General features: G+C 40.4%; 1 protein-coding gene across 3 annotated transcripts in view; it reads right to left on the bottom strand.

Moving 5' to 3' along the window:
* Positions 1-25,172, bottom strand: part of zgc:110158 (uncharacterized protein LOC553590 homolog) — a 133,250-nt gene that overhangs the window by 49,980 nt on the left and 58,098 nt on the right. For all 3 annotated transcript variants that reach the window (XM_034159857.1, XM_034159856.1, XM_034159858.1), the window contains exons 2-4: positions 19,274-19,346; positions 9,207-9,268; positions 6,486-6,570 (exon numbers count right to left, since the gene is read on the bottom strand). In XM_034159857.1, the coding sequence (XP_034015748.1) occupies positions 6,486-6,570; positions 9,207-9,268; positions 19,274-19,346 (220 nt within the window). The remainder of the gene's footprint in view (positions 1-6,485; positions 6,571-9,206; positions 9,269-19,273; positions 19,347-25,172) is intronic.

Raw genomic sequence — 25,172 nt, 5'->3', positions numbered from 1 at the left:
CACACTGATAAACCAGTTTACTTATATGTAAAGCGCGATAGTAAGAAGTTTTCATTGCATGTGCCATCCAAGAGAAACCACGTGGTGTATATTTGAAGGAAAGGAGAGTGAACTCTATATATTTTAAAGCTTTCACTGCAGTAGGGCTGACTATTATTTTTGCACTGGCATCTCACTCTAAAACACTGAGCGCACTATTGATGATGTGTGTGATTAAAACTATTTAATTTGAATCAGTCTGTTAACGTACTTTTAAAACATGCAATGTGCTAGCTGTGCTGTGGTGAACCTGAACAAAACGAGGCCATCCGTAACACAAACAACAACTCTGTACCGAACACAGCCACGGAGCATCGTGCTCACTCCAACACCACTGCACATATGGACTAGGTGAGAGGAAAGACACATGGATTTAGAGAATCAGGTTTTATTTATTTGAAATCGATCAATCAAAGAAATGCTTCTGCAGCACCAAGAACATCAGTGAAATATGTTGATTTTTGGCCAGATTTCATTCTAAATGGGCCTGAATGGGCCATGTCGGCCAAAACAGGGGCATGGAGCACTCATCCGACAGGACTGCACTCGCCAATGTAGAACAGACAAGCACTACTGCCGTGCCCTGCACAAACAAACGGATAACTTTTTCCACTTCATGCTGTACAGCATGTATATTGCAGCATTTCATAACTTTGTCATGAAGCTATTTAGCAATCTTAATGGAACATTTCACTCTCTGGCAAAGGAGAAGTAAAACAGATGTTAATGCAGAATGGGAGGAAATTCCATGTAGACAGGTGTTTATATGGTATAAAATTCTTGGCAAACAAAGCCACTTTTACTTAAAAAAAAAAACCAACAAAAATCATTTTCTTAAATGAATTTTAGTTGTTTTGTAATGTGTTGGCACAAAACATAAAATGCTGACTTATTTTTAGACAGTGGAGTCATGAGATTCTAAATTGACATTAAAAGACATTAATAACAGCTATGTTAAGAAGAAGGTAAAGCAATATTACATCAGCCCCCGAACAGCCAATCAATCAATATATTTAGCTGTAATTTGTACGTAACAAAATACTGCAGATGTCTAAGTGAATTCAGAAAAGCTTTCCAACTACAAAATGCAGTACAATTTAGAAAAAAAATATAAAGTTGTAATAAATATTGCATTGGATATTTTCTTTTTTATTCCTTCCTGTGTGGATTTTGCATGTGCTCTGTGTGTTTGCGTGCCCCCCCAAAGGTGCTCCAGCTTCCTCTCACTTCCGAAGACACGGCGGTTAGGTGAATTAGTAACTCTAAATTGACCGTAGTGAGTGAACATATGAATAGGTTTCTCTGTCTATATGTGGCCCTATGACAGACTGGTGGCCTGTCTGGGGTGTACCCTGGCTTTCGCCCAGTGACCGCTGGGGTAGGCTCCAGCCCCCCAATCGTGACCCTTAATTGAAATAAGCAGATGTATAAAATTAATTATTGATGAATATTCAAACAGCCAGATCAAATCAGCAGACTTTCATGTACAGCTCACAATAAATGCCACGTTATTCAAATTCAATTCTTCCTTTTGCCGTTCTAACGTTTGCACACTCAGCTCACATTTCAAACACATCAGCTACCTCTTGCTTGTGTCTTCACAATGAGCATCCACACCGGCCTATTCTCCTTGGCACTACTAGGCATTGTGGGTAAACGGCCAGATTAGCCAATCAATCTTCTCACAGGAATAGCGGCAGTGGTGGCGGTGATTGGGGGTGGGACAGGGAAGATATGGGGAAAGAGAGAAACAAGAAAACAGGAGGAGAGTTGGTGAGCAGGAGTGAGAGATAAGGCGAGTGACATGCAAGAGACAGGAGGGGAGGAGGAAAGAAAAATACTGAAGAAATGTGGACGGGAAAAGAAAGCTGGGGGGGGGGGGGGCGGGGGGACGAGCACAGAGCAAGAGAATAGGAGAAAGAGAGAAATATGTGCCACAGATGTAGATGTGGGGGTGTCGCAGAGAAGCCACAAGCTGGGAAAGAATATGATGTGCACAAAAGAGTGAAAACCAGCAGAGCAGGTTAAAAAAGATAATGTAATGATGGAATGAGAAGCAGATCAAACATGAGAACTTCATGTTCTGAAACAAGAGACTTGCACGCTAACACAGAAGCTGCAACTGGTGACTGTTTTCATTAATGATTCATCTGTCAATTATTTTTGCAGTTAATCAATGAATTGTTTAGTATTTACATGTATGCAAAATGGTGTGTGCCTCTCTGTGTGTGCTTCATCGAACATGGTAACAGAAAATTATTTGTTTGCACAGCAGTGAAAATTTAAGCACATAAAATTTATTTAAAAATTGATATAAACCAGAATAAAGATCAAATCTTAACATTTGAAAATTTGTAAATGTCCGACTGTCCTTGAATGAACAATGTGCACTTTATCTTCTGCCAAGACAAATAACCCAGCCTAAGGTAAAAATAGTGAGATTTCATCAAAATCCCTTTAATCTACATGGCTCATTCTCACTTGCCAAAAAAATCTCTTTTTAATGCCTTATTTCTTTCATGAAACATTCTGAATGTCAATGTATGAGCTATGTTAAATACACATTACGCAAAACAAAAGTTATTAACTGACTCATGTAAATCTTCATTTCAGTTCGAGTCTTAAAAGAAATACACTATTGTCTTGTTTTGCTTCCCCGTGATTTTGTTTTAACATAAAAAAATAATAATTAAAACAGGTTTGCCACTGTTCATTTTCTTAAACTAACACTACATGTTCTATATGAGTTGACTATTACAGCCAGTGTGCAGAGACAGAGAGAGACAGAGACAGAGAGAGAGAGAGAGACTGACCCCAGATCAGGTGCAGTGGATCCAGGTTGTATGGAACTATTTTCTTTTGGCCATCTTTCTTTCGGTCGGCACGATAGTGTATAGTGTAATCACCTAGAAGATCTTTATGGGTGAGAACCTTTATGATGGTTCCATAATTAGGCAGCTGAGTTCGATGGAGATTTTTTTTTTTTTTTATCTGAAGGGTTTTCTGTTCTGGGCTGCTTATAGTCATTTGTGAGTGGGCAAGTAATTTTCAACATGACATGACCATTGATATTTACATTCTGGACTCACACTCCAATCCAGCAGGGGGCGGTAAATCATCTATATATTAAAAGCATGTGTGCATGATTTTATATATGACATTCTGGGTATGTGGTTTTCTCTGGGTATGAGCCGGCATACAAGTGCCTCAGTGTTGAGGACCCCAGCAGATGGAGAAGGCCAAAGGGATGTTCACATTTCACATGGCTGCAACAAATAGATGGTTACTGTTATGAGGTGGGGATAACCTGGTTGTCTGCCTGGTGGTTGCCTTCCAGACTTGTCCCATCTTGGAAATAAAATTATTATTATTCTTAAGATCCATTGTTCTGGAAATGTTTGACACCAAAAGCATGTAATGAAGATGTTTGTAGTAAAATGACGTTCCCAAAAGCTCTAATATTAACTGTTGAATTACTACAAGACTTTCTGTGTGGAGTTTGCATGTTCTCCCTGTGTCTGTGTGGGCACTCAGGTTTCCTCCCACAATCAAAAATGTGCTTATTTCGGGTCTGCTCCTTTCTCTGCCCCTGACCAAGGCAGCGTCTCTACATCTGGAGTTGGTCCCCGGCCACTGGACTGTGGCTGCTCACTGCTCCTAGTGGTTGGATTGTATCTAACTGTAATTAGGATGAGTTAAATGCAGAGAGCAAATTTCGTTGTATGTACGTATATGTACAATGACAATAAAGGTTCTATTCTATTCTACTATATAGTATGTAACCAATATGGCGTTCACACAGAGTGTCAGGACATAAAAACATAGCCTTGAGAGTAAATAAATGTTAGTTTTGTTTGAAACTACTACTCTTTTGAAAATGTTTGCTTGCATTCTAGCAATGCTCAGAAAGAAATACTATTCAGGTAAGGTGATTTTTTTCTTCCCCACCAATACCTGCAACCCAGGTCATTCTTTTGAAGCCAGCAGAGAAAGACCTATCCTCAAAGACTCGCCTCAGGGAGCTGGAACCAAAATTAAACTGGTCCCAGCTCCGTGCCTTTATCTCTGTTAGGAGAAGACCACGAGCAACCGAGTAGCACGTACAATCTACATCTATGTAGGCGCGCGCATGCACACACTCAGTTAAATAGCACATTGGCACCAAGGGTGTGAGCACCTTCCCCCTCCCATCTCTGGGCTGATTGCCAAAGATGCTATGCATGTGCACGCACACACACACACACACACACACACACACACACGCACACACACACAAATCCCTGGCTTAGCCTCTGCCCAGTGCTGGGATTACCGGATTAGAACTCTATTCCATTATCTCCTCGTACTATACAGCACACACACAATACAACACTGTCTTGGCAAGAGAGAGGACAGGCTGAAGAAAGACAGTGTCAATCAAAATACATGACATTTACACACACATTAATACTGTTCCCCACACACACTAGGAAAAAAAAACCAAACATTTATTTTCATGATTGCCAGGCTGTATGGTACAACTGGATTTAGCAGAAGACCTCGACCCAAGTTTGCAACAGCAACACACTGAAGTGTCCTTATGCAAGAGACAAAATCCCCACACATTCTGAAAAGACTTCCACAGCTGATCCTGACATCCACATACAGGTGGACACAATAAAAGAAGACATTCTCCTTCAAGGGCTTAAATATGTAATTTCATCATATACAGTGCATCTGGAAACTATTCACAAAAACTATTCCAAAATAGATTAAATTAATTTTCCCCCCAAACTTCTTCTCACAACACCCCATAATAATAATAATAAAAAAAATTGAGATATAATGCAAAATGTACTCCAAATGGACTTTTCAATATTAAATTCACGTCTACAAAATCCACAATCTGGATCAGATCCGGATCAAACTTTGTCAGGCGATAGTGAGTGCCAGTCTGCACCTCACTTTCAAATATGAGAGTGATTGGGGCACGTTTGATCAAGATATACTAATGTGCTAAATTTAAAGGGCCACAAAATCTGTAATCTGGATCGGATCCGGTGTCCCGTTGAGATGACCTCCACCGCGCATATGCACAAATGCGCATCTCTCGCTACCCCAGACTTTAACACTTTACCCGTCGAGTTGAGCTACAAAATGTATTAACCATTTTCACAAAATGCAGTTTTGAAAAGTGTACACTGTAATTTACCAATCTGTATAATAGGCACGGGATTATATAGATTTTTTTCTGTCAAGATTATGTTGGTCATAGTAATTGAGATGAACGATAATATTGCAATGATGAATAAACATTGTTTAAAAAGACCTTAAAATGCTGGAATCACAACAGTACATTTTATTGTAGGCTAAAACTACTATTTTTATTGTGTAGTTTTTCCCACTGAGCCAATATCAACTGAACGTATACTAAATATAATAAATTATCTGTCCAATAAAGTCCAAAGGGCACTGAGGTGCAAATAAATGAGGATTATTGTGATGAACAGTTATCGCAATAATAATAGTAAAAAAAAAAAAAAATAGCCTCCAGGTTAAGAGTACTCATCTGACTGTAGCGAGTAAATGTTACAAATGAACAATTTATACATTTATTTGACCTTCAAAATAAGATAACTTTGTCAAGACTTCAGTGAATGAAAGTGAAACGGAATATGTAGCTCAACTCGACCAGGGAAGCTCATCTCCACAGAACACTGGATCAAACTTTGTCAGTTGATAAAGGATACCATCCTACATAACACACTCAAATATGAAATTCAATCTTTTCTTGACAGACTTATGAATTTTTGAAATTCTGTCATTGTTACAAATAGGGATTTTTCCAATTTTCAAGATTTTTCCTGACTTTTCGTTTTGACCTATGACCTTGAAAACTGAATCAGTGCTTGCCTATCTTTTATAAGGATACACGAAAAATTGTGGGCTCCAGGTTGTTCACAAACAGACAAAAACAGACAAGGGTGAAAACATAACCTCCTCCAACTTCACTGGCAGAGGTAATAACATGACACTTTGTTCTCCATGTTGTTGCTGCTCTGATACATTTTCTTTCACTGCTGTTCTTCAGTCTTTCTCAAAAAAAAAAGTTTTCTTCTCAAACCCTCACCTTTGCAGCTCAACGCAGCCTTGCCATCTGTTTACACAACTAGGAATGCAGCAATAACAACGTTATTAGTGACTTGTTATTGGCCTGTTACACACATTGTGCCAATATTTGTGCCAGCCCAAAAGTTTGCAGTTACCTACTGGTTGTCACAGCAAAAGATAGACATTACAAGTGAGAAGAGCCTCAAGAAAAGCATTTAAATTTCACCTGTTCTTAAAGGTAGATTTCTCTGAATGTGTGTGAATACAATATTGTTACATGCAATGAAACAAACCAAACAAAATGTAACATCTGTTATGTAAGATAAGGACGGGAAGCAAAGCTGTTTTTCACTCACATAGTCATGGAAGGCCTTGGCCTCACTGGAGTGTTCACACGTCTCCCTTCGGTCCGGTGCTGCACAATACAAATCCCAGAATACACTACAATGGAAGGGGAAGACAGAGATCATAGGTTACATGTAACAGCTATCCATAACCCATTCACACACACTCTATCTCCCTAGCGCTCTTCAACTGCCTCTTACACACTCAAGCACCATTCGAAGAGAGACACAATGCCTGTGTCGGCCCTTTAAATCAACCTTGCGCTCACTCAAAATACGCTCACTCTGGCATGACTACACTTACAGAGCGTTCACTGACTTCAGCCCCGAGTTAAAATGTTACACTTGTCTAACTCACCAAAACAGAAAGGGAACGTGCTCATTAGGTGGTCTTAACAAGGACACCTACTAAGAGTTTAGACATTCAGTTTTCTGAAGCCGTGTTTGGGGGGGGGGAATAGCCGCAGATGGACAGACAAGTGCATAATGAGACTGTTACCATCTCCTTATTAAATGAGTCTTTGCGTATTGATTTAGTGAAAAGTACTATAAACACTGAAAGAGCAACATGGCTAACTCATTCACTCAGTGATCTTCAACCGCTTATCCGGACCCAGGTCACAGGAGCAACAGCTCCAGCAGGGAACCCCAAACTTCCCTTTCCAGAACCACATTAACCACATCTGGCTGGGGGAACCTGAGGCGTTCCCAGGCCAGCGTGGAGATATAATCTCTCCAACTAGTCCTGGGTCTTCCCCGGGGTCTCCTCCCAGTTAAATGTGTCTGGAACACCTCCCTAGGGTGGTGTTCCTCCTTAGGGTGGGCATCCTTACCAGATGCCCGAACCACCTCAGCTGGCTCCTCTCAAGGCGACAGAGCAGCTGTTCTACTCCAAGCGTCTCGCAGATGACCAAGCTTCTCACCCTATCTCTAAGGGAGACATCAGCCACCCTGTTAAGGAAGCCCATTTCGGCCGCTTGATCTAGTTCTTTCGGTCATGACCCAACCTTCATGACCATAGGTGAGAGCAGGAACTAAGACTGACCAGTAGATCGAGAGCTTTGCCTTTTGGTTAAGCTCCCTTTTCATCACAACAGTACAGTAGAGCAAATGCAACACCATCCCTGCTGCGCCGATTCTCTGGCCAATCTCACGCTCCATTGTCCCCTCACTTGTGAACAAGACTCTGAGGTACTTAACTCCTTCAGTTGGGGCAACACCTCATTCCCTACCCAGAGTAGGCAATCCATCGGTTTCCTGCTGAGAACCATGATCTCAGATTTAGAGGGGCTGATCCTCATCCCAGCCGAGTCACACTCGGCTGTGAACCAATCCAGTGAGTGCTGGAGGTCACAGGCTGATGAAGCCAACAGGATCACATCATCTGCAAAAAGCAGTGATGAGACCCTGAGCGCACCAAACTGGCACCCCCCCCCCCAACCTCCACATGGCGAACAAAAAGACTAATCAGACAGCCACTTCAAATGGCCCGGCAATTAGCAACACACCGAAACAAGCTGAATTACAAACATCTGGCTTTGTTTGGACACAGTTCCATGATGAAATAATCAATTTATCTGAACACATCAGGTAGGTTATTTGGTACATGACTGGAAGTACTAGTCAATGTTAAGATGCAAACACACCTGACAGGACTCAGCATCAACAACAAAAACGAGCAGAATCATGACTCAAAAGATAAAAGCGCTGGGTGTAAAAATGACATCTGCCCCAGGAAAAAACTAGCAAGTGCATCACTTTGCGCTGGATGGAAGAAACAGCTCTAGAAGCATGATTCATATCTCCATTGTTTAGGCTGATAAAACCTCAGATTGTAATCAATCCAACCTTCCACACAAAGCTCATGTTCATTCAATGCATTTACATAAATTTGTTTTTACTTACAACATAACCCAAATGGTCTATAATATGTAAATAGGAAGAGGAGAAATTAGATTATTGACCAGTTACACACAAATATAGTTTCAACAAGGATTTGTCTATCTCAGTGTACATAAACATGTTTTGTGATTTCTCCAATAGCAGAGTTTTGTATGTAATGAGACATTGTGAATTTGAGTCGTGGGTGACACGGACAGCCAAAAACAAGTAAAACTGCCAACTGGTTCGTAAAGTGTTGACCCTAAAGGTCAAACCTTAGCCAGGGGCAAAAATGACAAGGGGGAGGACAACAACAGGAGCGCGGGACATGACACAAAGAAACTGAGAATGCAACGGGTTAATCTGCTAAGAATCCCTTTGCCGTGTGAACAAAGGAGAAAACCGGGAGAGGAGGCACACAAAGAGTGATGAGAGGGTGGGGTGGGGGCATTCCCTAACCATCTGGATCCATTGTTTCAGGAATGGGGGTGAAAGATGAAAAACTGGAGGAGGGGAGAGGGTAGAAGACAGAGAGGGAGGGGTCATGCCCTCAATGAGCCAGTCTGGTCAACCCCAAGTCTGAGTAACAGAGTGAGATGTCTCACCTCTACAAGTAATTTTTAATAAAATACAAAGATAATCATTCTCAATTTAAACAAGACTTTCAAAGTATCCAAATTTAAAAATTTGCTTAACGCAAGTCAATTAATGAGCTTCAAAACAGCAGAAATTTATGAGAAACACTTAAATGGGACCACCTAGTAGGCAAAAAGAAACAAGTAAAAATTTAAACTTGAAATACACTGAGAATAAATCTGTACGCCACCAATTAAAATTAAAAGCACAACTCACCACCACCATGAATGGAGGAATCCAGGGGGCTCCCCTAATGTAATATTCTTCTCCCATCGAATCTGAGAAAGGGACAGGAGAAGAGAAGTCACTTGCAGCCTGGAGAGAGGATTATGTGTGCAGGTCTCAGGGTTAAGAACATATAATCAGTTTCATAGACAGTTTCAAACTGTCAATGGCCTCGGATGTGAAGATAGACATCTTTCAGGCTCTGACCTTCTCCATCCACATTACTGTCTCATTTCTCTCTCTGTCCTGGTATTCTTTTTACATGTGAAGCACATCTCCAGAGACACTGTCCATCACTGGAACCCCACTGACACATACACTTTATGACACCACTTTATAGCAGAATTCCTACTAAACATTTCAGCTCAAGTATGCATAAACACAATCAAAGACAAATATGAGATTTAGAGAAAGTTGTTTTTAACTGTCAAACCAATCACATGACCGTAAAGAACTGTTTGTTTTAAGACTGCACATCTGCAGATTTACTTAGAGGTAACAGACACCGCACGAGTGCTGTTTTTATGAAATTCCATGATATGAAGTACAGGAGAAAAAGGCAGGGGAAAATTAGAAAATTTCACTCAGAATGGCACAATCTGGTTCATTCAAACAGTCAGGTCTATAGGTATTTAGACAATTATACAGTTTTATGATTTTGGCTCTGTGCACCACTACAATGGAGTTGAAATGAAAAAAAAAATCATTATGTGCTTGTAGTACAGTCAGAGAAACTGTCATACAAATCACTTTTCTTTAGACAAATCGGGGGTGGATACATGAACAGTTACAAGTCAATGAATAAGTCTTGGACTTCACTTACATCAATCATTAAAAAACACAATAAGTACTGTACTGTATAGTAAATCTGTCTGGAGCAGGCAATTCTCAAAACTTAGTGACAGTTCAAAAAGGAGACTAGTGAAGGAGGCTACCAAGACAACCACAAGCTCCTTTTCCATCACAGGAACTTGCAGGCCATTTTAGGAGGTCCAACACCTTTACATGTCTCCATTGCAACCCTGAAAGTAGATTTTTGAAGCCTTTTTCATGGGGCAAAATAAATCATTGCTCTGGGGTAGGTACTTCTGAGCGGCCCTGAAATGCCATTGTGCAGAGATCATCGCTAATTGGTCAAACTCATGCAGAAGACAACAAGCAGCATATGTAAAAGCAGGCAGAAGAAAATTTAAATGGATAGCAGAGACAGATGGACCAACAAAAAGGTACAGAGAGGATTCAAGCCCTCGTGGAGGAATGAGAAAATCTACATCATCACAGCTGGATATCTGAAGAATTAAACAACTAGTGCAGTGCCTGTAGGATTTTTATATTCCTATAGAAAATTGGGAGCTTAAGTAGATTTCTCATGGATGGTCATATGAGGCTGTGTTTGAAGGTGGGATGTACAAAGAGGTGTACCTATGTTATATTTCATTATTATTTGAATATAGTATTTCATATGGTTTTTAAAAAAATCAGTTTTATTAATTATATGAAAATAAAAGGATTCCTATTAAACACTTTATTGGAAGAGACTCAGACAAAATTAAATAGAACACTTAGAATATTTGATACAGCAAATCGTCACCTCCTCAACACAGTTTATTTAAACTTGAACTCACAGCAAATATAAGACTGTATTCAGCTTATGTACTTACTAAAATGTCGTACAAATACTGGGAAATTTGTAGATATTTGCAAAAAACTGATTTTAGCTAACGTCTCCTCAGTGTTGTCAAATTAAACTCAGTTGCAAGGAACACTGAAGGCATGCGTTTCACAGTAAAAGTATTTGCTGGGATGCTGGCATTAAATGTTTTATTGTGAAATGGTGCAGGCAACATGAACTATCTGATGTTGTTTAACTTTGCTACCAATAACGTCAGCGAGCCACGCCATCTTGGAAGCATGAATGTTACAATGTTAATCAAAATAAAGATTTCAAAATAAAGGTTTTGAAAATTAAATTCCAAAATTTTCATATTAAAGGATGCATGTCATATGCACAAGCCATATCCGAAAACTGAGGCTGATCTGACAAATAGTCAGAGAGATATGTGAGCCACATTCTTGCACTCACACAGATGCTTCTTGCTTTATAGATAGGTGGCAAACAGAGCAGAGAGAAAAGTTGAAGCAGACTATAAGAGTCCAAACAACCACAACAATAAAAAGTGGTTCAAACCGCAAAAAACAACAGAACATTGGACCACAGACCATCGTGGACCAGCAAAATGAGGACAAAAGACTGATTTTTTTTTGTTTGTTTATGGACCGCAATGGAAAAAAGAGTTTATGTTTTAGTGTGTCATCCATGTATCATTGATATATTTACCTTTGTGCGTTTATATCGATTTTACAAAATAAACTCAATCAATCAATCGATATAACAGTGGAGAAGACTGTGCAATCAAGAAGCCCATAGTCAGGTCAACAATGGTTGACTTACAGACAGTTTACGAGTTTTTACTACCAAGCATTGCCTTCTGACTAACACGCCGTCATCGAATGATACTGATAGTTAGCAAGCATTATCTTGTTTTGCATCTAACCTAAAAGTTTGCTTGTTAGCTATCATTAGCATTATGTGCTTGCTGTCATTGCAAGCATGGTGGTTCTCCACCGCAATGGAGACACATTGGTTATGAAAGACAATTGCCAGGCCATTCATGCAAGCATCTGCGACATCAGGGAAGATAGGTGTAATTCCTGCGGAAACAACTCTCAAGAAGATATAGGCATCTGTGGCTTTGATTAGGGGAAACAAGGCACAGTTAAACTTTTTCATCACTAGTCACATCATCACGGTAGTTGTTCTCAATTCATTTACACAGTGCAAAATCACAACATATATTCACTGCAAGGCACTACACAAAAGAGCTAGGTTTAAATCTTTCCCAATGCCTGAGCAAGCACAACTGCAAAAGGAAAAGCTCCCTCTGGCATTCATTATCATTATTATTATTATCAGAAGAAATCTCAAGCAGATCAGACTCAATGGGGAGTGATGTAATGGCTCATAGATGATCCGTGGCCTGTATGGAATGCCCACCCCCCACTGTCCTACATACATGTGAACCACGGATTATTTGCAAAGTTTACAGAAGTGTCATTTCGGGCCATGGTGATTTGTTTTTAAAGTGATAACTGCATTAATTTCAATGCAGTAGCAGTGAAATCACAATGTAAGTGGAGGGACTAAAGCTGTGTGTGTAAGTCATTCAGTTGTGAATGCAGCCTGCTTAAAACAGCCTTGTGCTCTACTGGAGAGACAGCTTGGTACAGGCTCAACATACTTCCAAAAGAATCTCTCAAATTTAAGGGAGTTGAGGATGAAGTGTCCACCGTCAATGCAGGTGCTGTGAAATCAGTGTGAGTGGAAGAAATGTAGCTGCGCATTCACACAACCTGTAAAAACAGCCAACTGAAACAGCCTCGTGCTCTGCAGCAGACAGCAAGCTCTAGATCCACACACAGAAATAATCTAAAAAAATGACAGAAGTAGAGCATGAATTGTCTGCCATCTCTTCCCTGTACAGTCTTGAGCCCAGTGAACTGAGTGCCATGATCGAAATGCACATGCAGCTGAGGTGGCAGAAAGTCCACAACTCCAAAAAATAAGGAGTAATCCCAGTTTTTCTGGAGTGTCTGCTCAGCAGAAACACTGATGTTAATGAATTTGGATCAGTGTCGGTAGGACAAATGTATCCACACTAAAAGGGTTATAAATAAAGTTATTATTGTTCCCCTCTCGTTTTGAAAAATAACTTGAAGCTATAACTGTAGATCAGCTTTGCACCATTTCTTGTTTTGTTACTTTTCATGACTTTGTCAAAAGCTACTTTTTTAATTCAGTGATACTGTTCATACTGCAACTTAATATAACAATGAAGCCCTTTTATTCTAAAATATAATGTAAAAATATTAAACACCTTGTTTTCATATTCAGGACCACAGGCATAGTTTTTTTGTTCTTTGCTCATTAAGTTCATTTTAAAAAATGGAAAGCAAAGTAGTATTTGGGTTGCTTTTGTGTTTTGTTTTGTTTTTTGTGTTTTTTTGGCTGATCATAAAAATGATCCAATCTCTAATTTAAAAACCACTTCCAATCCAAACAATCACTTTGTGATCCGTGACACCCCCAGGATGTGCTTTGGGCATACTAACAAAACAAAACAATGAAACAAAACAAAAGCATAACAAGGAGTTATCAAACATGGAGAGAGACAAATCTAAAATTAGCATTGGCCACTGAAAACACCTATCAGTGAACCACTAGCCGTAGATATGCAAAATGCATACCAGTTGGCAGCTCTGGAAAAAAGTATAATACACATAGATAAAACCACACCAAAAATAGCCAACAACATGAATATATTAGATGGCCAATTAACTGTTTGATAACAATGACAGGGATGTAAATAGCAACAGAGTTAACATACAGCTCTCCATATGGACATCAGGTGACATAATAAAGCCAATAAAAAGAACCTTTTAAAAGAGATGTAGCTATGTGCAACATTGTGCTTTGAGAAGTATCACATATCAGCCATGTGCACCTTCTGTAGAGGTCCATGTTTGAACCAAGCTACTACGTATATGAAGGAACTTTGCTCTAAAGTACATGCACAATATAATTTCACACAACTTCAGCTCTTTATTTTACCCTGTTTACATCCAGACGACACAAACCATGACAAAACACAAGCGTTACACGAAGATGATCAGAGGATGATCTCTGCATTTATTGTTTCGTCTTGGCAGTGACCACAGCCAGTGTAGATGAGGAGGGGCAGACAGAAAAACGTCCCAACATGTGGGGCACGGCAATCAACAGCCCGTGCGGAGAGGGGGAACGCCGGCACACAACAAACTTCATGAACACCGTCTGCGCGGGATCAACCAGATTGGAGGCTAACAACAATGCTGCAGCCCCTGTGACAGTGAAGAGGGAGGCTTTTATGAAGAAAACCGTAGAAGGTAAATAGAAATACTTGAAGTACCGAGACACGCATTTAATTCTTTGAGATTTTGGTGCTGGATAGCAGCGTGCATTATTTCCATTCTTCTATGTTTTAAAGGACACATCCCACTGAAATCATAACATTTTCAAGTGCTTCCGACAGCATGTATGTAACTTTGAGGAAATGTCCCAGCGCGCTTGAATGGATGCAGCTGCTAATGTTAAGAACAGATTAATTGCAAGGTTTACATAAGTGCGATGCTGTATGATGATGGCTCATTTTAAGTGATAACTGTTCATTTTGATGAAGTCACAGTAAAAACAGCAGCCGCTCTCCACTGTGAGAAATCATGAACGTGGCCTGTTAGAAACAGTCTGTGCTAGAGGCTCTGCTTTGTTTATGCTTCTAAGTGTTGTCATCGATACGACTGTGAAAAATCTAAGAATATGTCTGATCAGACAGCCTGAAAAACAGCAGAGAGGTCAGCATGCATGGTGCACGAGTGCGGTGTGTGCTGCTCTGTTACAGAACAGACTCATACATCAAGACAGACTCTCTCAAAGTAAAATAGAAATAAAGCCTACCAGCTCCACTGAAGAGAACAAAATTCAAAAAAAAAAAAAAAAAAAAAGCTGAACAGGGCACTCGCCCACTTGTACACTGATTTCCAAGATTAAATATGTAAAGTCAAACTCCACCAAAGAAGTCCCCACACATGGGTCCCGCGCGATCACCAGCTGGTGTCACGGCGCTCCTTACAAAATTCTCTCATGATTCTGGCACATTAGATAGAAAGTCCATTATTTCCTGAAAATGACATATTCCGACTTTTTACCAAAGTAAGAAATCCATGTGGGTTTTCAGGCAGCCTGTAAAAACAGAGTTGTGGAGACATTCTCTGTGCGCATTCACAGCAGGAGTAAAATAGTGTCCTACAGCACAAACAGCAGTGTCAGCACACATTAGTATCCAAAATCTGACAGACTCTGAAAAAATTAAGAGTTTTGGGGTGAAGTGTGTCATCTCCTGCCTGTACATCTTCTGTAAATCCGAACCGTCATTTTCGAATGAAAGCTCAGAAGCTTCATTATCGGACGTCAGCCATTGGGATGTTTCTGCTTTTCCTAAAATGTACATCACACACCGAGAAATGCTGAGTAAGATGTTTTCCAGAAATGCACCTGCTGATTCACGGAGCAAGAGGGGTAATTAGCAATGGAAAACAGCAGCGGCCACAAATTATTACTCATGTGCATGGATACACTCATAATCATGTATACTTTGATGTTGTGTTGCTAACTGGGACGTTAAATAACTTGCAACGTGTCCCTGTTTTGTACTTGCTTGTGGCTTATTTTTTAGATGTTATTTTTCCATTTTAATTTCCATTCTTCTTGCAAGAAGGAAGGCATAAGTACTTTTTAGTCTGTGTATATTGGCTTCAGTACCAAATTTAGTTATTTCTTACGTTGCATGTTCATCATTAGCACTTTTGGGGGGGGGGATCTGGATCTTTTTTTTTTTTTTTTTTACATTATAGAGAGTTTTGATTTATCAAAATCTAAATCACAAGGACAAGGTGAGAATATCAGACTTTGAGGTGAATGCCCCCAGCCTGGTGATACTGTGACTTGGGAATTCAAACTTTTCAAATTGAAAAGGGGAAAATCCGTAAAAAAAAAAAAAAGTCTGGAATCTCCTACATTTTCAATTTGTCATTCTGTACATTCTTTTGCCTTTCAAATATGTTTATTGCACATTCATAACATTTAGTGTGTCAATGAAATAAAAACATTTTAGATTAATTTCACTAATCAACAATTCAGCATAGAGTCAGACCAGAAACAATACTAAAAGATTTTCATTTTGTCTTAGGACTTTAGGACACAAGGTCGGATGGGACCCTGAATCGAAGTGTTGTGTGCCGCTTTGGGTGATAGTTGCCAACCACACTGCTATACTAAAAATTTCTGGGGAGAATCCTGCTATAACTAACATAACACTTTTTGCTAATGTAAAATGGTGGACTGCTTGTTGAAGATTGTTTTAGTTATAAGCCTTATCTATTCTCCTCACCTCAACACTGGAGAAGCTCAGAGCTTGTTCAATTCACATCAACTTCACTGTCTAGTAGGGCTGTCACAAATGACTATTTTGATAGTCGACTAGTCAACGATTATTTTGGCGATTAGTCGACTAGTCGGATCATACGTAATTTCCTAAATTAAGGCCTGCAGCATTTTCTGAGAAACGTTAGGGTATGAAAACGTGAACATTTCCAAATCAGTGACTATTTCTTAGACTTCATTTACATCAATCATCAATTCAGAAATACAAAGTGTGGTACTTTATGGTAAATCTGTGTCAGGTAGGCAGTTCTCAAAAACTAAATGTCCATGCGACAAGTGAGGGAAGCCACCAAGACACAACTCTGGAAGAACGTTTGGCTTCTGTGAGTGGAGAAACTGGGAATAGTGCAACATTTTTATTTTTATCTTCATTTTACATATAGTCCCAACTTTTTCTGGTTTGTGGTTGTTTCTGTTGCATTTCTGAAATTACAGAACTGCTATAAAGAAAAGTGTGAACATTTTATTGTGTTTTAAAACTTTGTGGAGCAAATGCAAACACCAAACTCTTAGAAAGAAGGAAAAAATACACAGACATGTGCAGGAAAACTTTGATATAAACTGAACAGAACAATGCAGGCTGATTTGACTCCCCATATTTTTTTGTATAAATAAATCAGAATAAAATAAGAGGTAACTCACTTTGAAATTAATAAAACATATACGAGGTCTCTTAGATAATAAACCGACCCTTTTATTTTTTTTTTTAACTATATGGATTTGAATGACATGCGATTACACCAATCATGCTTGAACCCTCGTGCGCATGCGTGAGTTTTTTCACGCGTGTCGGTGACGTCATTTCCCTGTGGGCAGGCCTTGAGTGAGATGTGGTCCCGCCCTCTCGGCTGAATTCCTTTGTTTCACACGCTGCTCAAGACGGCGCGCATTGCTTTATCAAAATTTTTTCTGGACCTGTGAGGAATATCCGAGTGGACACTATTCGAGAAATTAAGCTGGTTTTCTGTGAAAAGTTTAACGGCTGATGAGAGATTATGGGGTGTTTCTGTCGGTGTAAGGACTTCCCACGGAGCGGGACGTCCTGCAGCGCTTCTAGGCGCTGTCGTCGGCCTGTTTCGAGCTGATAACATCCTAATTTAAGGCTTAATTCACCCAGGACATCGTGAGAGAACAGAGAAGATTCAGAAGAGGCCGGCATGAGGAATTTATGCGGACATTCCACTGTTTAAGGACATTTTTTTAATGAAAGACGTACGCGCAAATTTGCCGAGTCGTTTCCGTGACGACTCGGCAAACCTGTGTGCGCCGCGACAGGAAAAACACCTCCGTGTTGAAAACCATTTGTAGAATTCAGGCGGCTTTTAATGGCTTTCAACAAGTGAGTAACTGAGAAATTGTTTAACAGCTTGGGCATGTTCCAACTTGCCCATTAAGATTTCCAACGGAGGTGTTTTTCCTGCCGCGACCCCCCGCGGTCGGGTCCAGCCCGACATGCGACTCTGCCCGCACGTTCTTTCATTACAAAATGACCGTTAACAATGGAATGTCCGAATAAACTCCTCATGCCGACTTCTTCTGAAAGTTCTCTGTTCTCTGACGACTTACTGCGTCAACAGAGCCTGAAATGTGGAAGTTTTCAACTTGAAACGGCGAGACGCTGCCGCCTCGAAGCGCAGATCGCCGTCAGGCGCCGTGGACCGTCCTTAAAGCGACACTACCAGACCAAAATCTCTCATCAGCCGTTAAAATTTTTACCGAAAACCAGCTGAATTTATTGAATGGTGTCCACTCAGTTGTGCCTTACAGTTTTGAAAAAAAATTTTATCAAACAAAGCAACAGTCTCTGAGCCATTCCTAAACGATGAAAAAAATCGACGAGCGGGTGGACGACTCCTCACTCAAAGACTGCCCACAGGCGAATGACGTAACCGACAGGCGTGAAAAAACTCTCGCATGCCCACGAGGGTTCAAGCATGTCTGATGTAATCACACGTGATTCAAATCCATATGGTTTTTGAAAAAATAATAAGGTCAGATACTTTTCTAATAGACCTCGTAGCTGCAGCTTATAATAACTTTGAAAAATAACAAAAATCAGTAGCTTGTATTTTTATTCTGACTCCAGTTCATTTAGTGTGATGAAGTCATTTTTAAATGTCATTTTTCTTTCTCCTCATCGGTCACATTCTGTGGTTGAACACTGCATTAAGCTTAAGATTGAATAAATACATACCTTTGTAAAATAACAGCTGTTAAAGTTCAGAGTTTTCGCCTGCTTTTTGTGATCTGTGTCTCTGAACATCAGCTTCTCCACATCAGGGTATTATTTTTAACTCGTGTATGTGTAATTTTTGCTCAGGTCATTTATATATTCTCATTTTTAAGGACGTTTTAAGGATATTTGACCATTTATTTCATGTCATGATCTCATAAATTCAGTATACGACGCGCACATGGTGTGAACAGGACGGTGCCGTCAGAACCGTGCGGGTAGAAAAAGTGGAATGAAGTAAAGGCAGCTCCACGGTTTGGTTTTGTTGTGTGTGCGTTTTTTTTTAGTTTTTTTTTTACATGTTCTCTCGGGTTAAAATCCTCTCTCTCTGCTCCGCGCTCGCTGTCTCAAGCGCACTGATGGTTCCCTCGCTCGCAGTCTGCAGCCAGTTGACTTGTGTGTGCGCGCGCGCACACGCGCACACACACAGCTCCGTCGGTAAACTGCGCATTTTAAATGGCTTTGAACAAGACGGCCACCGTCATTCCCAAAATTTGAACGTCCAAATGATGGCAGGCCGGTTCGCTGCCTAAAACTATGAATTGAGAGAAAAACAAAGACTTAAATAAAATAAACGACTCGTCGACTAATAAATTAGTTGTCGACGGTCCCAATAGTCGATGTAGTCGTGACTAGCAGACTAGTTGTGGCAGCCCTACTGTCTAGTAATTTCCACAAAACTGCACCAACAACAAAGGAGTCTCAAAAGTGTCAGGAGTGCCATCTTACCTCAGACAGGAAGGTCTGTGCAGATTTCTGTGCTCCCACATGTAGAAGATACTCATACACATATAACGCTAACCTGAAATAGAGGAGGAAAAACAAGTTAAAGACCAAACATAATTTTCCTCCAACGCAACAAAAATGTGGATTATATTTACAGCGGCAACCAATACATTTTGTGCATAAATTTACAAAACTGACCGAAAAAGAAGCCAATATCTCCCACCACGAATGTCCTTTCTTACAAGTACATAACCATTGAGCATTAAGAACTGAGCAATGTCCACTAATGCTTTAAAAACGCCGAAAAGTTGCAAATATTACTGGTCACAGTCTATTTACAGATACATATTTGACAGTTCTTGGCTTTTTTATTTGTTTTTAAATTAATGTGTATCATCAAAAAAACAACAACAACAAAACAAAAAAACAAAACAAAAAAACAATGTTTTAAAACATGTTCCTGAAAGGAGTGTATACCTGAGATCTGTAAACATGCTCATAAAATGATACCCCTCGATCTGGTGTGCAAACTGCCTGCATGATGGGTGTAAACCTTTGTAATGAAACACCAAATTAACAAATTGGTCAACCTTTGGACTGAAGAGCTCAATAAGTAAATGTGATAAATGCAATGTTGAAAAACAGCAAAAGTCCAACAATCTCTCCCTGAAGATGTTGGACCATCTTTATATATTGTGCTACCACTGTGAAGTTTCATCGAAATTCACAACCAGTTTAGGAGGACATTCATTTATAAGAATGAAGGAATGAATTTATTCGGCACACACAGGTCCAGAGCAACAACAACAACAAAAAAACTTAAAAAGAAAGAAAGAAAATAATCCAACAATGCACCCATGCGCCTGAAAGGGTGTAGGCAGAAGCAAAAGCTTGTAAACGCCTACCCCTTTAACCAAAAAGACTCAGGGCCAGACAGACAGTTGGACATTGTGATTCCCATATGCCCTGTTTGTTTGTCTGTATGTGGCCCTGTGATAGACTGGAGGCATGTACAGGGTGAACACCGCCTCTCAGCCAATGACTGCTGTGAGATAGGCTCTAGCTCCCCCTGACTTAATAGGAAGAACTGGGTTTAAAATTGAATGAATTAATGAATTTAGTAAAAAACCATTTGCAATTTGAAATAATTAAAGCTTAAAAAAACAGTAGCACAGTGTTGTGTAGATTTACATACAGTCGTGGAGTGTTGTGTAAAACTGTGTACTTTCTGCATCCAGTGCTCTACTCTGAAAAATTAAACGTTTAATTTTTTTGTGTCTGCCTTGCGTACCCCTCAGCATACTACTGCGTAGGAGAACAAAAATGCGGCGCAGAGCTATGGGGTTAAAATTGTCTCAATATTTGTAATTGCACGCAGGGTGATCTACAAATAATCATTGATTTGCAAATGTGTTCAGATATCCACAAATGCAAACTTCATATTTGTAACTTGGTCTTTGCAAATAATGTTGTATTTGCAAATATAAAACTTAATTTGTAAAAAAAAAAAAAAAAATTACATTTGTAAAACTGGAAATTGTATTTGTGAATTGAGTTTCAGCATTTGTATTGTGGATCACCAATTACACGCATTCATCGCTTTCCTCTGCGACATAATTTTGAGACATTCTTTTCACGAAATCCACACAGATCCACAAACAAATGCCTACTGATTCACAAATGCACACTCACGCACACTGGATATCCACTAGATGGCAGTGTGGTTCCATTCATTGATGTGGCAAGCTGAAACTATATGCTCCCGGATGACTCTTTAATCGTGATCGTTACTGAGTTTTTAAAATGCTTATCGCAAAGCGTTCTTTTTTTTTTACGACATCATGCAAGTTTTATAAGTCTGCGGAGACTGATCTGTGTGTTACAGATACATATCAGTTTCCTCGGATCCGCGGAGTTTCGAGGAGAATAAACGCCATTCAAAGCCTGGCTGTTGCGACAGTTGTCATAAAGCGGGACTGGTTGGTTCCTGTGGTGACACTGTGTGGTTCCTGTGCGAAGCTTAGCTAAATGTAGCATGTGGACATCTCAAACTATTAGAACTTTCAAGTTTTTAAAAGAAGAATTTTGCAGCATGTCTGTGTCACAAAGCACGCACAGGCGCAATGCTGTTTAATACGCTTATTTGAACCACTGCGTTAAAGAGTACAACATTAACTCCCCCGCACCCCTCCCCATGATGAAATCCGCAGACACATAATTTAAAAAAATAATTGACTTTGCAGACATTATCACCACATACATACCCATCCATCAGATGCCTCCATTGCGGTAATGTGAAATGAATTATTCTGAAATGTCAGTCTTCTCTCATCCGGGAGCATATAGTTTCAGCTTGCCACATCAATGAATGGAACCACACTGCCATCTAGTGGATATCCAGTGTGCGTGAGTGTGTATTTACGAGGTCTGTCAATAAAGTAACGGTCCTTTTTATTTTTTTCAAAAACTATATGGATTTCATTCATATGTTTTTACGTCAGACACGCTTGAACCCTCGTGCGCATGCGTGAGTTTTTCCACGCCTGTCGGTGACGTCATTCGCCTGTGAGCACTCCTTGTGGGAGGAGTCGTCCAGCCCCTCGTCGGAATTCCTTTGTCTGAGAAGTTGCTGAGAGACTGGCGCGTTGTTTGATCAAAATTTTTTCTAAACCTGTGAGACACATCGAAGTGGACACGGTTCGAAAAATTAAGCTGGTTTTCAGTGAAAATTTTAACGGCTGATGAGAGATTTTGAGGTGATTCTGTCGCTTTAAGGACTTCCCACGGTGCGAGACGTCGTGCAGCGCTCTCAGCCGCCGTCGTCAGCCTGTTCAAGCTGAAAACCTCCACATTTCAGGCTCTATTGATCCAGGACGTCGTGAGAGAACAGAGAAGTTTCAGAAGAAGTCGGTTTCAGCATTTTATCCGGATATTCCACTGTTAAAGGAGTTTTTTTAATGAAAGACGTGCGGACGGGTCCGCGCGTCGGGACGCAGCCGACGCGACGCTCCGCCACAGGAAAAACACCTCTGTTGAAAGCCTTAAGGACAAGTTGGAACATGTCCTGCTGTTAAACAATTTCTCATATACTCACTCCACTGAAAGCCATCAAAAGCCGCCTGGATTTTACAAATGGTTATCAACACGGAGGTGTTTTTCCTGTGCCGCCGCACCGCGTCGGCTGCGTCCCGACGCGCGGACCCGTCCGCACGTCTTTCATTAAAAAAATCTCCTTTAACAGTGGAATATCCGGATAAAATGCTGAAACCGACTTCTTCTGAAACTTCTCTGTTCTCTCACGACGTCCTGGATCAATAGAGCCTGAAATGTGGAGGTTTTCAGCTTGAACAGGCTGACGACGGCGGCTGAGAGCGCTGAGCGACGTCTCGCACCGTGGGAAGTCCTTAAAGCGACAGAATCACCTCAAAATCTCTCATCAGCCGTTAAAATTTTCACTGAAAACCAGCTTAATTTTTCGAACCGTGTCCACTTCGATGTGTCTCACAGGTTTAGAAAAAATTTTGATCAAACAACGCGCCAGTCTCTCAGCAACTTCTCAGACAAAGGAATTCCGACGAGGGGCTGGACAACTCCTCCCACAAGGAGTGCTCACAGGCGAATGACGTCACCGACAGGCGTGGAAAAACTCACGCATGCGCACGAGGGTTCAAGCGTGTCTGACGTAAAAACATATGAATGAAATCCATATAGTTTTTGAAAAAAATAAAAAGGACCGTTGCTTTATTGACAGACCTTGTATGAATCAGTAGGCATTTGTTTGTGGATCTGTGAGGATTTCGCAAAAAGAATGTCTCAAAATAACATCACAGAGGAAAGCGATGAATGCGTGTTTTTGGTGTTCCACAAATGCTGAAACTCAATTCACAAATACAATTTCCAGTTTTATAAATGTAAATTTTTTTTTTTTTTTTTTTTACAAATTTTTATATTTGCAAATACAACATTATTTGCAAAGACTAATTTACAAGTTACAAATATGAAATTTGCATTTGTGGATATCTGAACACATTTGCAAATCAATGGTTATTTGTAGATCACCCTGCGTGCATTTACAAATATTAATGAGACAATTTTAACCCCATACAGAGCTGCTTAAACTTGGCGTAGAACTGCATAGCTCAGCATAGTCGGTACGCCGCATTACACAACTCTACGGTGGCCTTGTGTGAAAGGGCTTTAGCCATTAGTAGCAGGATATATTTTTGCTGGACCACTCATTCAGCCAAGCTCACTGAATGCTTTTTATTTGTAAACTGGTCGATCTATTTTTATGTTTACCAAAGAAATATATATCATAGTTTTTAAATTATCTACAAGAACAGTTTCAACTTTAAATAACTTGTAGATTTTTTTATTTACATTTTTTTTTTAAACTATTTAGTTGATCCCAAGTAATCAGACCTTAGGGAAAATACCAGTTTATATATACGAGGTCTATTAGATAATAAACCGACCCTTTTATTATTATTTTTTTTTAACTATATGGATTTGAATGATGTGCGATTAGACCAATCATGCTTGAACCCTCGTGCGCATGCGTGAGTTTTTTCACGCGTGTCGGTGACGTCATTTCCCTGTGGGCAGGCCTTGAGTGAGATGTGGTCCCGCCCTCTCGGCTGAATTCCTTTGTTTCACACGCTGCTCAAGACGGCGCGCGTTGCTTTATCAAAATTTTTTCTGGACCTGTGAGGAATATTCGAGTGGACACTATTCGAGAAATTAAGCTGATTTTCGGTGAAAAGTTTAACGGCTGATGAGAGATTATGGGGTGTTTCTGTCGCTGTAAGGACTTCCCATGGAGCGGGATGTCCTGCAGCGCTTCCAGGCGCCGTCGTCGGCCTGTTTCGACCTGAAAACATCCTAATTTAAGGCTTAATTCACCCAGGACGTCGTGAGAGAACAGAGAAGATTCAGAAGAGGCCGGCAAGAGGACTTTATGCGGACATTCCACTGTTTAAGGACATTTTTTAAAGACGTGCGCACAAATTCGCCGAGTTGTTTCCGTGACGACTCGGCGAATCTGTGTGCGCCGCGACAGGAAAAACACCTCCGTGTTGAAAACCATTTGTAAAATTCAGGCGGCTTTTGGTGGCTTTCAACAAGTGAGTAACTGAGAAATTGTTTAACAGCTTGGGCATGTTCCAACTTGTCCGTTAAGGTTTCCAACGGAGGTGTTTTTCCTGTCGCGACCCCCCGCGGTCGGGTCCGGCCCGACATGCGACTCTGCCTGCACGTTCTTTCATTACAAAATGTCCGTTAACAATGGAATGTCCGAATAAACTCCTCATGCCGACTTCTTCTGAAAGTTCTCTGTTATCTGACGACTTACTGGGTCAAAAGAGCCTGAAACGTGGAAGTTTTCAACTTGAAACGGCGAGACGCTGCCGCCTCGAAGCGCAGATCGCCGTCAGGCGCCGTGGGCCGTCCTTACGGCGACACTACCAGACCAAAATCTCTCATCAGCCGTTAAAATTTTTACCGAAAACCAGCTGAATTTATCGAATGGTGTCCACTCAGTTGTGCCTTACAGTTTTGAAAAAATTTTGATCAAACAAAGCAGCAGTCTCTGAGCCATTCCTAAACAATGAAAAATCGACGAGAGGGTGGGCCACTCCTCACTCAAAGACTGCCCACAGGCGAATGACATAACCGACAGGCGTGAAAAAACTCTCGCATGCCCACGAGGGTTCAAGCATGTCTGATGTAATCACACGTGATTCAAATCCATATGGTTTTTGAAAAAAATAATAAGGTCGGATACTTTTCTAATAGACCTCGTACATATATATATATACACATATACATATACACATATACACATATATACACACACACACATACATATATATACACATATATACACACACACATACATATATAC

This window comes from Thalassophryne amazonica, chromosome 19, assembly GCF_902500255.1.
Source record: "Thalassophryne amazonica chromosome 19, fThaAma1.1, whole genome shotgun sequence".
In the NCBI taxonomy this organism is placed as follows: Eukaryota; Metazoa; Chordata; class Actinopteri; order Batrachoidiformes; family Batrachoididae; genus Thalassophryne; species Thalassophryne amazonica.
Note: the sequence above shows the minus strand (reverse complement) of the source record. Positions and strands in the feature narration are given on the sequence as shown.